This window comes from Onychomys torridus, chromosome 4 (genome assembly GCF_903995425.1).
Source record: "Onychomys torridus chromosome 4, mOncTor1.1, whole genome shotgun sequence".
NCBI classification, from domain to species: domain Eukaryota; kingdom Metazoa; phylum Chordata; class Mammalia; order Rodentia; family Cricetidae; genus Onychomys; species Onychomys torridus.
This window is the reverse complement of record NC_050446.1, coordinates 12032123-12052671: the sequence shown is the minus strand read 5'-3', so window position 1 is coordinate 12052671 and position 20549 is coordinate 12032123. Positions and strand designations below refer to the sequence as shown.

At 51.0% G+C, this 20549-nt stretch overlaps 3 protein-coding genes across 5 annotated transcripts; 1 reads left to right on the top strand and 2 right to left on the bottom strand.

The window, feature by feature from the left end:
* Positions 1–50: 50 nt before the first annotated feature.
* On the bottom strand, positions 51–3144 carry LOC118581309 (surfeit locus protein 1). 3 transcript variants are annotated; one of them, XM_036183333.1, is made up of 9 exons: positions 2882–3144; positions 2538–2589; positions 2177–2350; positions 2008–2090; positions 1171–1362; positions 804–876; positions 545–707; positions 270–351; positions 51–187 (listed from the first exon to the last, which is right to left on the bottom strand). In XM_036183333.1, the coding sequence occupies exons 4-9, from the start codon at positions 2034–2036 to the stop codon at positions 118–120; spliced, it is 609 nt and encodes a 202-aa protein (XP_036039226.1). In that variant the 5' UTR covers positions 2037–2090; positions 2177–2350; positions 2538–2589; positions 2882–3144; the 3' UTR covers positions 51–117. The 3 variants fall into 3 exon arrangements, with proteins under 3 accessions (XP_036039226.1, XP_036039225.1, XP_036039224.1); XM_036183332.1 differs by having other exon boundaries at positions 2177–2310; XM_036183331.1 differs by having other exon boundaries at positions 452–707; positions 2177–2310; positions 2882–3120.
* Positions 2836–6646, top strand: Surf2 (surfeit 2). The gene is made up of 6 exons (XM_036183336.1): positions 2836–3123; positions 3319–3473; positions 3915–4018; positions 5260–5442; positions 5569–5732; positions 6184–6646. The coding sequence occupies exons 1-6, from the start codon at positions 3046–3048 to the stop codon at positions 6271–6273; spliced, it is 774 nt and encodes a 257-aa protein (XP_036039229.1). The 5' UTR covers positions 2836–3045; the 3' UTR covers positions 6274–6646.
* Surf4 (surfeit 4) lies at positions 6512–19999 on the bottom strand. The gene is made up of 6 exons (XM_036183334.1): positions 19782–19999; positions 13217–13403; positions 11796–11872; positions 11151–11194; positions 10568–10754; positions 6512–8607 (listed from the first exon to the last, which is right to left on the bottom strand). The coding sequence occupies exons 1-6, from the start codon at positions 19827–19829 to the stop codon at positions 8341–8343; spliced, it is 810 nt and encodes a 269-aa protein (XP_036039227.1). The 5' UTR covers positions 19830–19999; the 3' UTR covers positions 6512–8340.
* Positions 20000–20549: the final 550 nt, after the last annotated feature.

The window sequence follows — 20549 nt, the reverse complement described above, 5'->3', positions numbered from 1 at the left end:
ATTTGGTTATTATTGGTGGTGTTCCCCTATAAAATGTCTTGAGACTGAGCCAGGGTTTTAAAAATAACAATCTTTATTTATGTGTAGATCTCTTGGTTAGGAACAGGTTCGTTAACTTCATACACCTGGTGTCCGCCTCACAAATTTTTGAAACCACAAGTATGATGTTGCTGCACACAGTCCATACCTGTGATTGAAAGAATTTAGTTGTCAGCCTATACAGTTGGGGGGGGGGGGACGATATTGTAACAAGGGACAGCAGGACTAACCAGGTGATGATGTACTGCATATGCTCATTCCGAAGAGTGACTCTTGTTTGCCCTCCAATGGGTCCTCCAGGGGTTGTACTCTCTGTAGAGACAGTAGGATTTAATGTCCACTTCTGGTGGTGATTCTCAGCACTTCCACTTTTCTCAGAACCTATCATATTTCCTTCTGCCCCCATACCAACCTGCAGGATGAAAACCTGCCAGGGAAAGAAGGGGAGGTGGGACAGTTAATAGCCAACAGTGCTTGCTCTCCCAGGGCAGGTGCCACAACATACGGAAATCTGCATCAATGAAAATGGGGTCTGCGCCTGTTTTCTTGGCCATAGCCTCCAGGTCCCGATAATGCCAGTGATTCTGTTGTGGATTGTTCTCAGGGACAAAGGGCTTCCTGGTTTCTGTCAGCCTCACTATGCCAACTAGGTCTACTTCTCCAAGAACCTACAAAGGAAGATGAGATTACTTTTTACAGGAGTCCTATGTGAAGAATGGATTAATTGACTATAATCTTCCAGACTGAAGAGCCATATCTCTTACCTGGCCTTTTTGTCTGGTCTCAGGATTCACTTTCTTCTTGGGGACAAACCCTCTGTTAACCAGGATGGTGACTCTGGAGCAATAATAAAAGTGTCCCTTGGGGTGAGGAAGGATTCCAGTACAGATGATCACTAATGGTCACTGCAACATCTACAGGACAGTTCGATAGATATACTTGTTCTGTGTATCCAGTCCAACACACAAGCCTCAGTGACTCAAACCCTATCAATGAACTGACTAATTAAGAAATGTCAGAATTAGAGATCTTAAACTATTAGGCAGTATTGGATCCAGTAGATTCCCAGGGATCTAAAGGTTGGTTGAGCACAGTTAGAGAAACTGCCAGGCCCAGGCATGGCCTACTCACCCTAAGTCAGAGCAGTGGAAAGGAGTAACTACATAGGCCCCATTTTCTGTTGAGGAGGAGATTCGGCCAGCATCACGGGCCTCTCGGGCAGGGTCCACCATGGTCCGAGGCATCATGTACAGCTCTTTGGAGTGATCAAAGTGCCCCCTGACCTTCACTGGCCTGTACTCCAGATTTTTCAATTCTATTGGGCTACAAGGAGAAGGGGGGAAGGGCTGTAGGTAAGCAAGGCTTGTCAGAATCTTCTAAGCAGGTTGCAAGCTGCCAAGCCCACCAGGTAGGAAGGGTAAGAAAGGCGCAGTGAGGCTCATCAGATTACAGGTTGTGTCCTCCAGAGGGGTGATCTCGGCACCAGCCTTCGATGCCACAAGAGTATGTGGATCTGTGCTACCAAACCCAGCTTTTCAAGGGAAGTGTGTGTCCCTGTATGGCTACTTTACATAAATTAACAAAATGTGAGTCCAAATTCCACCTGTTATCCCTGAATTAACCCTTGTTGCAAATTCAAGAGAGCAGTACAAAAAATTAGAGGACACTTATAAAAAATTGTCACCATATTGATACCTACATTATCAACCACCAATGTACAAGGAACTGTCACTATGGGGCGATCCTTCAAGACCAGAAAAGGGAAATCTGGCATCGAAAAATACATCTTTCCTATTTATATTACATGCCCTTCGGCAGCTTCATAAAGACAAATCAGCAGCCAGTCTAGTGGGAAATTTTGAGGGCTCCTGCCTATGGACAAAGAAATTACTGAGAAGACACCAAACAGAAGCCAGGGCCCCCAACTGCTTCTGTAAATGGGATAGATTGGGTGGGCAGCGCACTCACTCCGCAGGCAGAGGGATGGGCTCAGCCATGACTCGAGACTCTAATTCTGCAATTAGTTTGAGCTTCCATTTCCGACGCTGGACCTACAGAAACAACGTGAGCTAAGCAAACAGCAGTGGGGTCCAAGGCTTAGTTAGAGACATCTAATAAATTAGACCCCTGTCTTCACCTGCCAGGTCCCCAGGCCAAAAGCAGTAGCAGGGATAAGAAGCAGGAACCATTGGAGAAAAGAGTCGTCCTCTGCTTTAGCGGTGGCTGCTTCAGCAGTAGAACTGCTACACCTGTTTGGCCTCCAAGCAATCCCTGGAGGGAATTTTACAATACCGGCATGGGGTCAGAAGCCCTAGAACAAACAGAACTGGGTCGCCAATTCACCACAAGACTTAGGTTATGCTCACAGAGGATGTAGGGGGAAAGGCAATTAATAGCACCTGTGCTCAGTCCGCTCCCAGTACAACACACCTAGTAGACCACTGCGGGCTGAATGAAGGCAGGTGTCCCAACCGCAACCAGGTCTGAGCCCTTCTCACCTGAGCGGAAAGCAAGCCCGAGGACGCTCCTTCTGGCAACGCGGGGCGGGGCCTGCGGGGACCGAACATCCGCCGGGCTAAGCTCAGGAACCTCAAGGCTGCCAAGCGCAAGCTACTGGCACTGTCCAACCCAGTCCCGCTCAACCTCGGGCTAGGTCCGGGACAGGGGCCTTCCGGACCCCGCACCACCCCAGGCTAGGTCCTCTTAGGCAGGGTCCACCCTGGCCCTGCTCCACCCCGGGCAAAGTCCCCTTAGACAGGGTCCTCCTCAGCCCCATTCCACTCTGGGCTCGATCCTCCCGGCCCCTCTTCTTGGGCAGGGTCCTCCCCGGTCCGGCTCTCACCAGCCCCGCGCAGGACCATTGGGGCCACCGCGTCATCCGCTGCCGCAGCACAGAGAAAGCCATCGCAGCGGCCATCTTTGACACTTCCGGGACCGAGAAATCTGCTTCCGGATCGGCGCTCTTCCCCACGTGGTAGCAGCGGCCTTAGATGGGCAACTCAGATCATGGACGAACTTCCCGCTGATTTGCGGGCTTTCCTGCGCCAGCACCCCAGCCTGAGGCTGCTGCCCAACACTCACAAGGTCCGGGGAGAACCGTGCCGGGGAGAATACGGCCAGGAAGGAACGGGACCCGGAAGGAGTAGGACCCGGAGGACCGTGCAGGGGAGGAGTGGGACCCGGGAGTACTGTTTCTGGAGAGCAGTGGGACCCCGGAGGACGACAGTGTAGAAGGGCGGGGCTGGCAAAACCACCTGCTGACAGGCGGCCCACCCACAGGTGCGCTGCTCCCTAACTGGCCATGAGCTACCCTGTCGTCTCTCGGAGCTTCAGGTCTACACTCGCGGCAAGAAGTACCAGCGACTGTCCAGAGCCTCCTCGGAATTCGATTACACAGCGTTCGAGCCACACATCGTGCCCAGCACAAAGAATCCGTATGTAGATGGCCGGCCAGTGCCTGGGTGCAGAGCCTGTGCCCCCTATTCTGAGCATATAATGACCTTCCACTGACAAGTGCCCTTGCATATAGTCACCCGAGGCCAGGCAGGCTGGACAGTACCACTTTCACCGTTTGGGGACCCCATGACAGTGGTTGATATATCCTCACATGGAACTCCCTGAGCTGTTTCCCCATACAAACACCCTGGAGCAGTGTGAAACTGTGGTTTCTTTTTCTTGGGTAACAATCTGGGTCCTTAATCCCAGATGCTGAGTGGAATTGTTTGGGAAGCTGTTTTTGAAAGTACGCCTGTGTAGCTGAGACTAGAGGCAGAGCATCCCCAGCAAAACTTCAGGTGTTTGCAGCTTTCAGTCATGGTGGAGCCCACAAGTCTGGTCCATGGTGTGCACTGTCCTTCCATCTGTTTACCTTGTAGGTACCAACTTTTCTGCAAACTCACCCTGAGGCACATCAACAAGTCCCCAGAGCATGTACTGAGGCATACCCGGGGCCGGAGGTATCAGAGAGCACTTCAGCAATGTAAGTCACCACCAGAGGTTCAGATTTTAGGATGCATGTCCCCTGCCCCCAAAAGCCAGAAAGATGCCTTGATCATCCTTCACTGTCCATTGTTGGTTGGTCTTGCACAGTGAGGAAGAGGGCCAGTGGCTCCTGACCTTACCACTGTAAAGCCAGAAGTGGGCTGAGGAGTTATGGTGAATGGCTTGGAGGCCTGTTGTGGCATAGCCACCTCCAGTTGGCTCTCAGGCTGAGGCTGTAGTGCCAGAACTCCAGGACAGGTCCATAGTCATCTGATACTGCAGGGGAGCCTTGGGGACTTATCAGGATCTGGACTGATGCAAACAGTCCTCTACACTGCAGAGGATGAGACTCACAGACCTCAGGTGATGGGTAGAGCCAGGGGTAGGAAGGCATCCCAAGTGGTTTAGAGTGTGGCAATTTAACTTCTAGGTAGGTTAGGGTGGATAGTGCCAGGCCAGGAGAGTTGAGGCTAGCTTAAGGACAAGGGAGGTGAAGGAAGGCCTCCCATGTCACCACAAAATGAGGGTAAGAAAGTGACTGAGATTAGGTAACTTGGAGGCCACTGGGGTGAAGGAGTTAGGCAGAGCCAGGCCTTAGCAAGGACTTGGGGCAGGGGGTGGGGCATAGTGCAGAGACGGAATGAGTGGGAGGCTTCAGGGATTGCACTACGTCTGTCCAGCCCAACAGGCAGATTTCAGAGAATGGGAAGGTAAGGAATGTGCAGGCTGTATTCCCACACTTCTTGGAGCTCCTGGAGTCGGTACCTAGGCTGCACTGACACGTGGCAGCTAAGGCTTGGATGTGCCCTTGTTAGCCTTGTCATCTCCTGGGTTGTGACAGGGAGGTATCGGGCAGGGATCCCCATGAGAGAATTACAGAGATGTATCAAAGAGCTAAGATGGAGCCAGACAGCAGTGAAACCACTGCAGGGTGATGGGCTGGAAGTCACTGGCTGAGTGACTGGGAGGAGACTTTGTGCTGGTACTCATTAGGATGGCAGAGATGAAGTGGGGAAAAGGCCTCAGTAGTGGTGACCCTAGGAAGGCCTTCCTTGTATTAAGTCTCATTCCAGCTCCAAGCTCAGGAGAGCTGAGACCAGGAACTTCCCCTGAGCTCCATCTATAGCCTCCAGGTTGTCCATGCATGTCCAGTAGGATAAAGGAATGGAGCCCTACCACAATACAGTCCATAGTTCAGCTGCACCAAGGGCACCAGTGTTCAGTCTGCTGGTCTCTTAGATGAGGAGTGTCAGAAACAAGGTGTGGAGTATGTCCCAGCCTGCCTCCTGCACAAGAGGAGGAAGAGGGAGGACCACATGGACGGAGATGGGCTACCTGACCAGAGCAGAGCTTTCTGGGAGCCAGCGTCCAGTGACGAGGGAGGATCCTTGAGTGACGACAGCATGACAGATCTATACCCACGTAAGTAGGTACAACCTGGTTCCTGCCCCCATGCTTGTCTCTTGCTGTTTCTTGTGGGCCTGCTGTTAGCCATGTTTCCCAGTAAAGTGGCGCTTTTACCTCAGCCAGGCTGTGTGTTCCTTCCAGCTGAGCTATTCACAAAAAAAGATCTGGGTACGTCTGAGACCACCACTCCTGAAGGCTTTCTGACAGACCAAGAGGAAGAGACGCTAAAGCAGTCCAGAGAGAAGGGCACTGGGGAAAGAAGAGAGGCCAAAGCGGGCCACAAGAGGGGCCATAAACTCAAGAAGGTGAGTGGTGTGCCGCCAAGTGCCAAGATCAGGAGGGTTGCACTGTCCAGGCCGAGTGAGGCTGCACAGCTAGTGCTCCCCACGGCTTTAGCAAATTACTCCAGTGCACTGTCAGGTAACAGCCTATCAATATGGAAGCCAAGGCTACTTCAGGTTTCTAGCAGCAGGTCCTGACCAATGGCTTCTCAGCATTTGAGTTGGGTGCCCTACACACAGGAGTCAGGGAACTTAGCTGCTGGGCACCACTTCTTTATGCGACAGGAATGAGGATTCTGTCAGGGAAGCCAGGGTGGACAGTCTAGTGAACTGTGCTGCCCTCTCCCTGGCCCCACACTGACCCAGCAGAGAAGGGGAAACTTTTTGAGAAAGCAGACTGCTCTTCAGCCTTAGACACACAGCACCTTCCCTGTGGACTTGCAAAGGCCCTAGTCACTATTTTCTGCTTTCACAGAAGCAGTTCACCTCGTTGACCAAGAAGTTCAAGAGCCATCATCACCACAAGCCCAAGAACTTCAGTTCCTTTAAGCAGCTGGGGAAATGAAGTGTACAGAGAAAGCCTCTGGGTGTCCTTGGAACTGACCGCTGATGTCCTGACATTGCCTGTTGCTCAGAGTGGGCCTGGAGGTTCTGTTCAGAAGATGGCGGCAGCATGGACTTGACTTCTCTCTCTTCATGGCTTTTCTGTGGTTTTTAGTGACCCTTGCTGATGTAGCTCACTGTAGCACCCTGAGCTTGGCCAGGCCCCCACCTGGCTGGCCACCACATAGGATCACACTAGATACCACAAATGCCATTATTTATTTTGATGTTTCCAAAGATCAAAACATTTTCAAACACAACTAAGATATAAAATACAGCATAAAAATGAGGTTTATACCTATTCCCACATAAAGCTAAAGCATTTTCAGAAACCATTTTTGCCAAACCAATGTGTAGATTTTTTTTCTTTATCCCATCCCAGGCATAGCCCACAGAAAGCTGGTGGATGGGCCAGGGCACCCTTGGGATGGGGGCCACTGCCGAGAGGCACGTACCTGCCTCCTAGAGTCTGCGCCCTATTCCACAAATTGGAATATCATGGAGCTGCCACTGCAAGTAACGGAGCAGGTGGGTGTACAGAGGCAGCTCTGCTTGTCAAGGGACTGGCTGGTAAGGAAATGTCACAGCCTGAGCCACTGCTGGAACTCACAAAGGGAGGAGTAGGCAGGCCGTAAGGCTGCGGAACACGGGCTGGGTGTTGAGAATGTAGCTTCAGACTGCAGAACTAGTGAGGCAAGGGGAAGAGGCAGGACTGACCCAAGATGACTGACTCTTTGGGACACAGTCCTGCCTACCCAGCTGATGCCAGAAAGGACCTCCAGGGCTGCACCCAAGGGTGAGGTGAGCTGCCAGCTCCCCTCCAGGGGTTCCAAGCCTGTCTACCTGTTCTCTCCAATAGACCTGGGGGAAGTCCAGGAGGAGCCCAACTACCCTCATGGCACTACCATGCAAATGAGCAGGACCACAGCATTAAACATCCCCCCGACCCCCCAAAAAGAGAAACACGGTGTAAGGCAATGTTAGAAAACTTTAAATACAGGACTGAGATCAAATTGGTAAGGCATCACAAATTGTAAAAAGTATCTTGGCTGCATCCAGCAGAGCAAGTTGACAAAAATCTGAGCAAGCAACAGCCTTAGGGAAATGGTGGCATCAGGGCTGTCGATGGGGTGAACTCAGTCTGGAACAGGGAGTTAAGCTGGGGTGAACACGGCCTGTGGGGTCCAGGCCTTGCTCTGAGAAGGTCAAGAGTGAGGTAACTGGGTTAAGCCTGGGTGTCTTCAGTACTGGAGCTCCTCACTTTTGGGCCCCATGGCATTACTGCTCCCCAGGCTGGTTCCATGGTGGACCATCACATGAGCAGCTTGCTCCTGCCCTTCCCACCACCAGGCTTGAGGGGATAGCAGTACCCAAACCAGCAGCTTTCCAAGAACTTCCTGCCCCGACCCCATCCCTGCTTGGAGCCATCAAAACTCCCAGGGTACCTTTCACCCAGTAAACAGCATTCAGCCAGCTGGCATCAAGGACCTGGGCCAGCAGCAGCAGCCACCTCTCCAATACTGTACTGTTCTCTAGGCTTGGGGTTTCTCTATCATTTTCATTGATCCTATAAAATGCTGGGGCCACTGGTAGGATTCTGAACTCGAGGTTTTAACTGTTTGGTGTTTGACTGGACCATCCTAAGTCATGTAGTAATTTGAGCTAAGGATGTAAACGTAAAACTAAAAGGGAAACTGCTCTGAATGGTAAAGTACAGCTCAGTACAACCTGAAGGTCCTCAACCCCCCAAAAGACAGGACTGAGGCCATAGCCCACCAAACTGTCTACTCAAAGCCTCGGCTAAGGAATGACCATCCAGCTGGCCAGCCCTGGACAGTCAGACTCCAGACTGTTTCCAAAGCAGATTTTACCTTCAATTTTCAGGTGTCTGCAAATAAAGTTCTCAAAACATCTGTGCCTTTACCAAGGGAAGGGAAGGGAAGAGGACACATAAACGCTGGCAGTTTGTTGACTCTACCCTGAACCAGTCCAGGGCCTTGTGCCTCAGGCAGGGAGGGGGGTCTGTCTGTTACCACTCTTTCTTCTTCTCATCCATGGAGACACCCCCTGGGCCAAGAGCCACCACCAGGAGCAGGCCTCCAATCACTGACATGGTCTGGAAGAAGTCGTATTTCAGGAAGTCATGCATGGGTTTATAGACCGGGATTGTCCAGAAAGCGTTGAAATACACGTTGATGGCAAACAGCCAGACGACGAGAGTCAAAGCTGCCAGCTTGGTTTTAAAACCAATGGCTACTAAGATCATCAGAGCCGTGCCCACAATGTTCTGGATGATCTGCACAGATTCAAAGGAAAAACATTCAGATTAAAGGTCAGGAAGAAAGCTGTGCACACTTGTATAACCTGTATAATTCTCATGATGAAAATTGAAAACTATAGGCAGAGGGAGCACACAAACCCTAAAACATACTAAATACTGATCTTCCAAGAACTCTGTATTAAAGATGCTATGGCTTTACATGTACTCCCCAAATACCATGTGTTGGAAAATCCTCCAAATCCTGTCAGTGGTGTTTGCCAGTTAGAACTTTGGTGAGTAATTAGGCTGTGAATGAAGGCTTGTTCCTCAGTCTCATTGTATGATACCCTGTATTCCACCGGGACTCTACAGAGTTCTTACAAAACTCTCACCAGATCTGACCTCTTCACCCTGGGCTTCCCTGCCTCCAGAGCTGTAAGCTGAATAAAACATCCTTCTCTGTAAATTGCCCCTTCTGTGGTATTCAGTTATAGCAATAGAGAATGAACTCAGGAAACTGGTGTCAAGAAGTGAGGCTGTTGCTAAAGTAGCACCAGACTGTGGAACAGGGTAATGGTCAGAAGCTGGAGACATTTGGAGGAGCATAATGTCATAAATAGAGCAACAACAGCCACTCTGGGAGGTGCTGAGAAGACAAAGGAAAGACTGGGACTTCGCTGGTAATGTTCAGTGGCCTTGGCCAGCATCCTGTTGCAGTATGAACAGTAAACATGAAACAAGGGTTTGTAAAACAGAGCAAAGATCATTCTTGTTAGAAAACTGAAATGAAGGTCTGGCATTGTGGCATACACCTTTAATCCCAGCACTCAGGAGGCAGAAGCAGGTGGATTTCTGTGAGTTCTAAGCCAGCCTGGTCTACATAGTAAGTTCCAAGACAGCCAGGGCTGCACAGAGAAAACATGTCTTGGAAAACCATAATAATAATGAAAGAAAGAAGTTGCAGTGAATTCAGCTGCATTGTGCCCATGCCTGGGACCTTACAGAATACAGAACTTCTATCTGGCAGAAGAAACCTATCAGCAGCAAAGCATTTCAGGCTGATACGTGGCTACTTTTTGGTTGTGAGCCTAGCCTTTAATGGCTGAGCCATCTCTCCAGCTTGATCCGTGGCTACTTTTGATCGTGATTGTTTACAGTAAAACAAGGGTACAAAGGCTGAAAATGTGGAAACATGTTAAAAGTTCTCTGGCCATGTGGTAGAGAATGAAAGATAATTTTTCAGGGTCTCTATGTAACCCCAACTAGCCTTGAACTTACAATCCTCCTGCCTCTGCTTCTCAGGCACTAAGATTCCAGGTCTGTGCTACATCTGGCCAAGCAACATTAAAGAAAAAAAGATTTGTTTGTATTTGTGTTTGAGTATATGTGCAGGAGGATAGAGGCCAGAAGAGGGTGTTGGATGTCCTCTATCATTCTCCAGTTATTCCTTTTTGAAGAAGGGTCTCTCTGAACCTAGGGCTCATTTCAGCTAGAGTAGAAGCAGCAATCTGAACAATCCTGCCTCTGCTCTCCTCAAAGGCCAGATTACAGTCTTTGCTGGATGCCTGTCCAGTTACTCTCATGCTAAGATTTGAACTCTGGTCCTAATTGGTCACAGAGAAACCACTCTTAGCCCTGAGCCATCTCTCAGCCCCCAAACAACATATTTCAGTGTAAAATAATTGGGGAAGATGAGTAAAAGCTGAAGTGCTACCCTGGTCTCCATATCATAACTCTGAGAGCTCAGTTCATCTACACCACCTAGACACCCATGATGGAAAACACTCCTCCCCCTCCTCCAACAATGCCCTTCTGCCGACTTCTCAGGTGTGACATATAAAAACCAGAATGGACTGGCTAACAGTGTGAGTTGAACTCTGAAGGAGAGAAGTCAGGAGTCTGCAGAGGGCACTGGCCTCTCTCCCTAACAGAGCTGGGGAGGCTCATTTACAAGCATGGGCTCATCCCAGGCTGTGCTCAGCTGACAGGTACTCACAGAAAAGAAGCTGGCATCAAAGTGAAGGAGGGTCATGAACATCAGGACCAGCAGGACCCGTCCTCCAAGTTGCATGTACTGCTTGGGGGAGCTCTCACGCATGGTAGGAACACCAGCAAACATGCTCTTCCCTTCTGAGCGGGACTCTGCCAAGAGCAGCAGCAAACCTCCTCCTAAAGCCAGGTTCCTGAGGAACAGAAATGTCACCTACATTTACCAGGCATCTGTCCACCAAGCCAGAGCACACCAAAGCTCACCCTTCCCTTTCTCTACAACAAACCACCACTCAATGGGACCAGACTGGTCTGAGTATAAAGGACCAGCCTCAAGTTGAACCAACAAGTTGAACCAAGCTCTGGTCTCTACCCACTTCTACTCAACCCTCAGTCCACACACCCATGCAATATAGAAGACAGGACCCCTCACTATCAAGCCAGGATTCCAGCTGTGGGGGAAAGTCCTGCTGTGCCCATTGAAACCCTGCTTCTCGGAGGCAGTGGGAACTACAGAAAGTGGCACTAGCCTACAGGTGCTCAGGTGAGAGGGCCAAGAACTCTACTCTTACCACCCAAAATGTACCTACCTCATCAGAAACTTCAAGTCCCACAAAATGCTATAGGCAATCGTCTGAAGGAACAGAGAGAAAACTGAATTAGCATTTTCACACTAATATCTATAGATTTCATAACAGTATGAGGCAGGATCATCCAATGGAGTAAGAACATAAGATATGCAAACTTTAAGACACTGAAGGCAGATCACTAGGACAACTTGGCTTAGTATTTCTAACAGCAGTGTAACCTCTAAACCTGTTTGACTACCAAAGTTGTGCTGTTATGTCCCAGAACACAAAGCCACTGCAAGACCACCAGTACAGCTCAACTATCCTGCGTAAGCATGCCATTCTGGGTAATTAGGTATTCTTATTTGTCAGATGCAGTGCCTCCCAGTCCATGTACAGCTGCAGCCAATCTGTGGCCTATGTCTCCCTGTCGCAGCAGTTCAGGAAAGGGGTGACGGCTCAGTACCTATGGCTAGCACCTGTTTAGGCCATCTGCTCCTAAACCCTAGCTAAGACTAGCCACTTCTCCAAAGGGAAAGTGCTCTGGACAGCCAAATATGCAGGAAGGGGAAGATGCCAGACACAATATATAGCTCCACCAAAGCAAAGCGAGACCTACCCCACGCCCCATGTACCCAAGGTGAGAACCACTAGGTGTCTGTGTACCTGCAGTGCGATGATTCCGAACAGCCCAAAGCAGGCATACTGCACGAAGTTCCTGCTCAGCACCAAAACACAGCCAGCTAGGAAGAGGACAGAGTTAGGGGCTGCGGTGTATCCAGGGCAACAAGACACTTCTGTTCCAGTGCTGCTGAGCTGCAGCACCTCAAGCAAAGCACCTTCCCAGAGCCTTAATGGCAGGCAAGGCCCAGGCCCTCTGGAGCCTGCCCAGCTTTTGAAGAACACTAGTCCAGACCATACTTTGCTGTGGAGAGCCACAGCTCCTTGTGCCAAGGGCCACCAGTGCAGGACTGACTGCTCCACTATGGAGCACATCCAGCAATGCTTAAAAGCACAAGTCCGCCAGGCAGCGGTGGTGGCGCACCCCTTTAATCCCAGCACTCAGGAGGCAGAGGCAGGTGGATCTCTGTGAGTTTCAGGCCAGCCTGGTCTACAAAGCGAGATCCAGGAAAGGCGCAAAGCTACACAGAGAAACCCTGTCTCGAGGAAAAAAAAAAAAGAAGAAGAAGAAGAAGAAGAAAGGAAGGAAAAAAAAAAGAAAAAGCACAAGTCCTTTCTCACCTCCAAACATGCAAAGGTAAGAAAGCTGCCACCAGATGATGGGTTGTCAGAAAATCGATGTGAATCCAAATGCCTTGGCTCTCTGCTGACTAAAACCTTTTGTCCTTTATGGATACCTCCTTCTTTGATTGCCTTAATTGCCCAAGCTCTAGCATCTCCTAGCATCTAACATTTACAAAGCAGGGGCTATGTCCAGCTTTTTTGTTTATTTATAGACAGAGTCTCACAATATAGACCCAGCTGCCCTGGAACTTGCTTTATTACATAGTCCAGGTTGGCCTTGAACTCAAAAAGGGCAGCCCCCACCTGCCTCTGCCTCCTGAATGCTGGCATTAAAGGTGTGAGTCACCACACCAGGCTTGTGTCTATAGCAAAAGAAATGAGCACAAGACTGGGGAAGGACCATTCATCCAAAAGCTCACAGAAGGGCTGGAGAGATGGCTCAGAGGTTAAGAGCAGTGGCTGCTCTTTCAGAGGTCCTGAGTTCAATTCCCAGCAACCACATGGTGGCTCACAACCATCTGTAATGAAATCTGGTGCCCTCTTCTGGCATGTAGACACATATGTAGGCAGAACACTGTATACCTAATAAATAAATAAATCTTTAAAAAAAAAAAAAAAAAAGGCCCACAAAAATAAACCATGGCTATCATGCTTTAAAGGCCAGGGCATGGCTAAAGCTGTAATCTCAGATGACAAGCGCCTGAGTGTTCATCACCATCAGTCTTCAGCCTGAGAAGAAGGTGCTCAGGCCTCAAGTTCATACACAGCTTCTCAATGGCCAACAACCATTCAAGGGAACAGGATGCCCCAGAAGTATACTAGAGAGGCTCAGAGCCACTTACTCAACTGTCCCAGGAGGTTGAGGAATACGAAGGATGAGGCCAACAGGTAGCCACAGCTCCAGGTGGTGTCAATATAGTCACGTTGCTCACTCCACTGGAACCACATGCGGATGCCATCCTCCAAGAAGGTGCTAATCAGACAGAGGCGTGCCACATGAGGCAAGTACTGCTTGGTGACTCGCAGGAACTGCAGGATCACAGAACATACTGGTGAGGTGGCCGCAGCCTCATTATATGGGCAGCAGGGCAGGGAGACAAGCCAGCTCTCAGCAGCTCCAGTGCCTTCCCAGGGCAGATCTAGGTGCTCCCCTCTTAAGTCTGGACACATGTGATGATCCAACATCCAGTCCCAGACACAAAGACACCATCACATGCATCTGGCACAGAACCATAAGGCAATGTCCAGTACTATCTACCAGCTTTGCTCCAGAGCCATTGGGAGAAACGCTACAAGACACACAGTTTCCATGCCCGGTGAGGGGCATCAACAAGTAGGAGGCACAGACACTAATTGAAAGGCTCTCTGAGATCTTCCAGCCCAGGGATTCTCACACCTCAGGCCCCTCACATCCAGGGTTCTCCTCAGCACTGAAGAATACAAATCAGCAGAGCACCCTGCCCCCCACCCACAAGATGCCACAAGCAGCATTCCCAACTGTGGCACCAAAATAAATGCCTCTATTGTTGCCATCATTTCTCACTCCAACAAAATCCTTCCGGAAAGTTCAATATCCTATGGGGAACTGTGGTACAGATGAACACTTGTGCTATGAAACAGAAAGCCCTGGGATGTTCTCACAGCATGCATGACCCAAAGCAAGGTTAAAACTGCCAATATGAGAATTGACAATGACTGAAGAGAAACTCAAGTGTGCAAACCACCACAAAGGGCAGCTCTGTAATGCACACCCGTGGCTCCCTTCTGTCCCTGTGAAGATGGCATTTGATGGCTTGATCAGGAGGCCAGCACACCCTATTGAAGCTAGGTGCAAATGCCATTTAAGTGAACCCCATCCTTTTTCATACTTCTCTTGAGAGCTGAGCCGCAGGTAGAAGAAATCCAAGGGTATCATGGAGGCCAAGGAGAAAGATCAAGGAGCTACCCATGGACTGACGTGTCAAGAAGAGTCTAAAGGGCAGAATCTGACCCCACCAGGGCAGCAGAGTGAACATGGGCTATTAAACCAGCTGCTGAAATAGATGAGTATGTATATAAGGAGTATTTCTGAATTCTCAGCACTTTAAAAAGCTTCTTCAAAGCCCAAGACACTGCTAAAGCTGCCATCTCAGCTGCAGAGCACCTGGGTGGTCAGATCAGCTCAACCTTTAGCCCACAAAGGGGTTGTCCAGGCCTGGCATGGTCAGAACAGACAAGCTGCACCTGGGACAAGAAACAGCAAAAAAAGTCATAGCACTGTTCAGACACGAAGCCTGTGCCCCCCCCCCCCCCCCCCCGTGTGTGTCTGCATGTGCTTATTCAGCCCTACTGAAAAGTCAGCAGAAGCCACACAGATGGCACCAGAGACCAGCCAGCAGCTCTGGGAGTCAGAGCACAGGTACTCAGGCCACTGTTTTTTTGTGTTTTTTGGTTGTTGTTTTTTTTTTGGTTTTTCGAGACAGGGTTTCTCTGTAGCTTTGGGGGCTGTGCTGGAACTCGCTTTGTAGATCAGGCTGGCCTCAAACTCACAGAGATCCACCTGCCTCTGCCTCCCGAGTGCTGGGATTAAAGGGGTGTGCTACCACCGCCAGGCCACTGTTTTCACCCTGTCCAACCAAGCCTGTCTGACCCTGGCCAGCAATGTGCTCTAGTCACAGTGAGCCAGTGACTTTGGGGAGGTAAGGTGGGGAGTTGTTACCCTTCAACAAGTAAGGACCACACAATTACTAGCTGCTAAGATTCCTTCCCAACTTGCAGAGTGAAAAAAATCTGTAAGAGTAAAAAGAGAAGACATGCTCTAACAGGAAAAATAGCCAGGCACGATGACACAATGCTTGCAATGGCAGCTTCTACGGAAGCCGAGGCAGGAGGATCACTTCACTTGAGCCTAGTATTTCAAGACCATGTTTGGCAACATAGAGACCCAATCTCACAATAAATACAAGAAGAAAAGATCCCGAATGTGCTTGAGATTTAGAGAATACACACACATCTTGTTAGGTGAAGGACAAGTGACTCCACTTATCCTCCCAGTTTCTGCCCCATGGCCCTTGTGTTCCAGAAATATGCCAGCAGTGATGCAATCACCAGTACCTACCAAAGAGTCACCACCACCACCACCACCACCACCACCACCGCCACCGATCTCAGAACGCTCCTGAGAAATGACCCTCACATTGGGTAGCACCTAACGGAAGCTGTGCAGACCACAGGAGGGTGTGGACTCTCAGGCAGCCACAGACACTGGAGGTGTTCTGACTTGCTTCCAAATGAGAACTGTTCCCCGGCACAATTACAATGGGGCTGAACCCACTGGGTGAACCAGCCCAGCCCTGCTGCAGTCTGCTCCTCCCTCAAGAACCTCACCACAGAAGTTCATTTGCTACAAACATAATCCAGCACAATCTACTAGATGTAGTTAAAATGTGCCTAAGAGTCTGCTCCTCTTAATTGGAGTGTCTGGGTCAAGAGGATTAAAGAGTAGACAGTAATGGAGGGAGGGGCAAGTCATACCTCCCTCCAAACCAGCATAGTTGGGAGGCCGATACAGTGGTTTGCTTCTAGGGGAAAGTGCAGAGCTGCGGGTAATATGTGCTGAACTAAGCACATCTGCTGGGCTCTGCTTTCTAAAGACAAGCATCTGTCAGGTGGGCACAGGGCACCAGTCGACAGCTCTCCTTTGATGTGTGTCTGAACACAGGAGAAAAGCCAAGTTTAACAACAAAGAGGCCTTCACATGCATGTTGTTCACAGCTCACACCATGCTGCTGCAAAGTGCTCCTGCAGCCACATCCCCTCTGTGCTTGCAGGCCACTACCAGTGTCCCAGCTCATACTGGCCATGACTACCAAGAGCAAAGAAACTCCATTAACCACAGTTCTCACTGAAGAGCCTGGGAAAGCCAGTGGTGGATGCTGAGGAGGAAAGGTTGTGGGAAGAAAGGCAGTCAAATCAACCCACCTTGACAAACAGGCTTCTCATGAGCTTTGCAAAAAGCAGGATGTGCTTGCTCACAGGCAGTAAAGCAGCCCAGCAGCTTAAGAAATGAGAAGTGGGACTGGAGAAATGGCTCAGGAATGAAGAGCTCAGAAGACCCAAGTTTGGTTCCAGCATCTGCATGGCAGCTTACAACCACCTGTAACTCTAGTTCCTGGGGATCCAGTGCCCTCACATGGCCTCTCTGGGCATCAGGCACAAGTGGTACACAGACATACACTCGGGCAAAACACTCATACACATGCAAAAATGAAACTAAAAAAAAAAAAGAGGAGGGTCAAGTCTGTCTCAGGGGGTCATCACGTGAGAGGACTGAGGGGATTTAGGACATAATCCTATCTGTCCTGAGACAGGACCCAGGAAACAGGTCAGGATCACACAGTGCTACCGCCAACACACAGAGCAGCAACACCAACCTTCTCATGTTCGGCACAACCGTGGATCCAAGGCAGCTGCTGCCCTCAGTTTGGAGAACTTTTAAGGAAACGTTAGATTCCTGCCCGTTCAAAAGACTCATAAGACCGGGAGCTGAGAGCAGCAACAGTCATGCAAAGTCAGCTCAACAGTTGGGTGGCTTCCCTGGACTCTAGGCCCCCTAGAAAGTTCCCCCAAACACTGTATATAGGTATCCACTGCACCACAGGCACAGGAGCCTCATCTTCCAGGTACTACCAAGTCTCCCTTGTTTCTACCACTTTTCTCCAGAAGGGGGCACTGTTCAATCTCCAGTCAAGACCAGCAAGCAGAGCCATGAGTCAGCTACCCCAATCCTTAAGGTCTGAGGTACAAGAAGACAAAGCATTGGGAAAGGGAAGGTTCAGCCCTCCGCCTGCCCCTCCACCCCCACCAGGCTCTACCCCGGCCATATGGTGTTAATCACAAGTAAACAAGTACATAAGGTGCAAGGAACCTCATCAGGCCCACTCTGGCACTACGTCAACAAAGGCCCACATCAGCTCCTTGGTCTAGTTCTGCCACTCTTAAGGATAGGTCAACACACCAAAGTCCACACTGGGAAAGGAAGGCCCCCTGTGAGGCCTTCCTGTCACCCTGGTAACAGCCATGAGGCAGAATCCATTAAGCACTAATGTTCCTGGTGTGGATTCACTTGGAAGCTACTCTACAATCTGTCTAGCTTGAATCAAGCCGCAGCCACAGGACACAGGTCTGATTTTGAGTTCCCAGCTCTTTCCCACCTGGTTTCTTATGGCTTCTGAAGGCCTACCTCCTAGATCTCAGCACTTTCTTCAGGGTCTGGCTTCCTGGGAGCAAGAGGACACCTCCCCTGACTGCCAAGGGCAGAGATGTAGCTCACAGGAGCCTGCCAGCAGAGCCCCGGCTGTGTATATCCCAAGGGACCAGCCTCCACCACACTAAAAGGAAAGGATGAGTTCTACCAAAATACAGGGATGCTGACCTCAGCGTAACAAGACCAGGACTGTGCAGATCATGACAAACCTCTATGGCCCTGGGAAGATGGAGCCTTGATGGCCAGTCTCCCAGGAAGGTAGGAATGCCCACTTAATGGCTCAGTGTTGTCATCACTGTCAGGAACACCTATCGGATGAGAAGCCTGATTTTCTGGGCAAATCAGTTTTTGCAAAGTCAGTTCTACTTTTGTTTTCTAAAGACAAGGCTACCTAACATGGATGTGCGATACTATCTGACAACACATTAGAGGTAACACCTGATTCCTAACACATTAGATCCTTTCATTTAAAAAGCTGGATCATCAGCACCTTCCTCTATGTGACAGATGAATATTCAACACAAAAGCTCCCAGGACTGGTCACACTGAGGCCATGGGGAAGCCTGTGGAAGGATCCCTGTTGCCTGCTCACTGGCAACACAGGTCCTGACACTAGTTCAGAAGAGCAGGAGTCACATCTCCCAGCAGCCTTACAGACGCTCCTGTGGTGTCCTCTGCTATCTTCCAGGTAGACTCTGAGGCTAATCCCTGCCAGCTTCTGCTGACATTCATTGGGAATTCTGGTTTTAAACAACAGGCAATCTGCAGCACTGGCATCTTCACACTGATGTGTAGCTGAAATGTAACTCCAGGCCTGGGTTGCAAGCTGCCCTGAACACCAGGCTTGCAGTAGAAGACCCAGAGTTTCTTGCTGGGTGGTGGACACTGCCAAGTCCAAGAGCCTAAACCAAACACTTGGTGGAGATGGACACCGTGTTCCTCACCAAAGTGTCCAGTCCCAAACTTTGGCTTCTTTCGCTTAAATCAAAACAAAATGCATGGGGGACTTCATTAAAGATGAACTTTTCCTCTAGTTGAAATCTATCATTCGATAGTTGGCAGCTGCTTGGAGATATTTTATCTGGGTCAGGTTGTGAAATCCACTTGCAAAATGGAGGGTTTTCCAGCAGAAGATTGTGAGGTGAGCAGCTCACAAACTTCCCCTGGCTATGAAGCCATCTTCTTAGAGAGCTGTTACTCAGGGAGATAAAACTGGGTCACTGACAATTATGTCAAGGAAACCCAGCACACGAGGAAGACCTCGGTCCTTGAGAACTTTTGTGTCTTTGTGATGAATACAATCTTAAGCTTGTGTCTTTAATGCAAAATCATGACCTTAAAAAAAAACTTTTCCAAAAGGGGGGTTAAATGACTTAAAAAACATGAGCTCACAGGAAAGTAATTCAACAGAACCGAATGCATGAGAGAGGACTCCCCTCAGAAGGAGGGGTAGCGAAGCTTATTTGACCCACAGCTCATTTGAAGATGTTCACACACTCAAGCCTTCTAGTAGTCTAGGCCACAAAATGCTTCCTCGTATCACCGACAGCCACGAACACGTTAAGTGAACCAGATCAGGCTGGCGGATGGGCCCGGCACCACTCAGCCTACACTGAGTGCTAGTCCAGGCTCCATTATCACTTCGCAGACCTAACGGTGTCATTTCAGGAGTTAAAGGTTCACACCTACACGACTCCCACCCCATTCCTTTCGAACTTAATTTTAAAAAGTGGTGCCACCTGCGCCTCTTTCGGGCTCTAATCCTGGCCGGCTAATCGCTCGGGCCCAAGCTCGTCCCAGGCCTTCCCTGTGGTTCACTCGCCACCTGCACACTAGGGAAGGAGAGCCGAGGGGCAGGCTCCTCTCCTCCGGCGTCGTGGACCCAGGCCGGGCAACCAGGGCACGGTCCACGAGAAGAGGGAGGGGCAGCACGGCCCGGACGGAGGGCAGCGGGGCGCACAGAGTACCCCATCCCCAGGAGTCCCCAAGGGGCTGCCGTGGGGCAGAGGGCAGAGGGCAGAGCGCAGCACCGCGGGCCCTGGGAGCCTCCCTGGCCGACCCCCGCCCAGACGCCCGCGGATCTCTCCGTGGAGCTAACCAGGACGGCGAGGGCGAGCGTCCGTGGGGCCCCAAGGGCTGGAGGGCTGTGGGGCGGGCCGCACCTGGTCGGCGAAGTCCTCGGCCGTGCCCATCAGGTCGTTCTGGCCCATGGCGGCGGCGGCGGCGGGCTCAGCTGGCTGGTCCTCGGCGCTCGCGCCTGCTGCGGCCTCCACAGGAAGTGCCCGGCGGCCGGCCTCGCTGCGCCGCGGCGGCTCTAGCGGCTGCCACGTAGGCCAAGCCTTAAAGGGGCCGCGCCGCCCGCCGCGCCCCGCCCCGCCTGCCGCGCGCCCTCACGCTCCAGACCCCGCCCTCCACGCTCGAGGGGCCGACCGCCGACGCTCCGCCCTTCTTTGACATGCCCCGCCCCCTGCGCTCCAGACCCCGCCCCCTACAGCCCCTGCGGGCCACCTCCAGCTCTATCTCCCGTGGAACCCGAAGCCCTGCCCACTTTACTCGCTCACGGTACAGCAGGCCCCGCCTACCGCGCTAGACTTCCTGCCACCACCCACAGCTCCCGCCTGGGGAGCTTGAGGCCCCGCCTATCCTCGTCGTCACAGTACATGCCCCGCCCTCCACCCGACGCAACACACCGGGCCCCGCCCTTCGGCCCGTTCGTGGCGCCCTATTCTCTGCGCCTTCTTTAAGGGGCGGAGTCCGAAGACGCTGTGTGCGTGCCAAAGGGCTAGGCAGACACGCCCAGAGTCATCGAAGTCAGAGAGTGGAGCTGAGGGGGGTTGGGTGGGCACACGGGGTAGTTACTACTGAGCATGCTCAGTTGAGGGTCCGACTACCGGCCTGGCTCGAGGGCATTGACTGTCTTCCGTGTACCC

Bases quoted from the DNA above. Each gene is read 5' to 3' on its own strand.
- LOC118581309 (XM_036183331.1), bottom strand. From the start codon at position 2,956: ATGGCCGCTGCGATGGCTTTCTCTGTGCTGCGGCAGCGGATGACGCGG. The intron at 2,091-2,176 runs GTGAAGACAGGG...TTGTTTCTGTAG, and splicing joins TTGGCCTGGGGACCTGGCAG to GTCCAGCGTCGGAAATGGAA. The intron at 708-803 runs GTAAGAGATATG...CTTCCTTTGTAG, and splicing joins AGACCAGACAAAAAGGCCAG to GTTCTTGGAGAAGTAGACCT.
- Surf2 (XM_036183336.1), top strand. From the start codon at position 3,046: ATGGACGAACTTCCCGCTGATTTGCGGGCTTTCCTGCGCCAGCACCCC. The intron at 3,124-3,318 runs GTCCGGGGAGAA...GCCCACCCACAG, and splicing joins TGCTGCCCAACACTCACAAG to GTGCGCTGCTCCCTAACTGG. The intron at 5,733-6,183 runs GTGAGTGGTGTG...CTGCTTTCACAG, and splicing joins GGGGCCATAAACTCAAGAAG to AAGCAGTTCACCTCGTTGAC.
- Surf4 (XM_036183334.1), bottom strand. From the start codon at position 19,829: ATGGGCCAGAACGACCTGATGGGCACGGCCGAGGACTTCGCCGACCAG. The intron at 11,195-11,795 runs GTACACAGACAC...CTGTTCCTTCAG, and splicing joins TCGGAATCATCGCACTGCAG to ACGATTGCCTATAGCATTTT. The intron at 10,755-11,150 runs GTAGGTACATTT...TCTGTTCCTCAG, and splicing joins GACTTGAAGTTTCTGATGAG to GAACCTGGCTTTAGGAGGAG.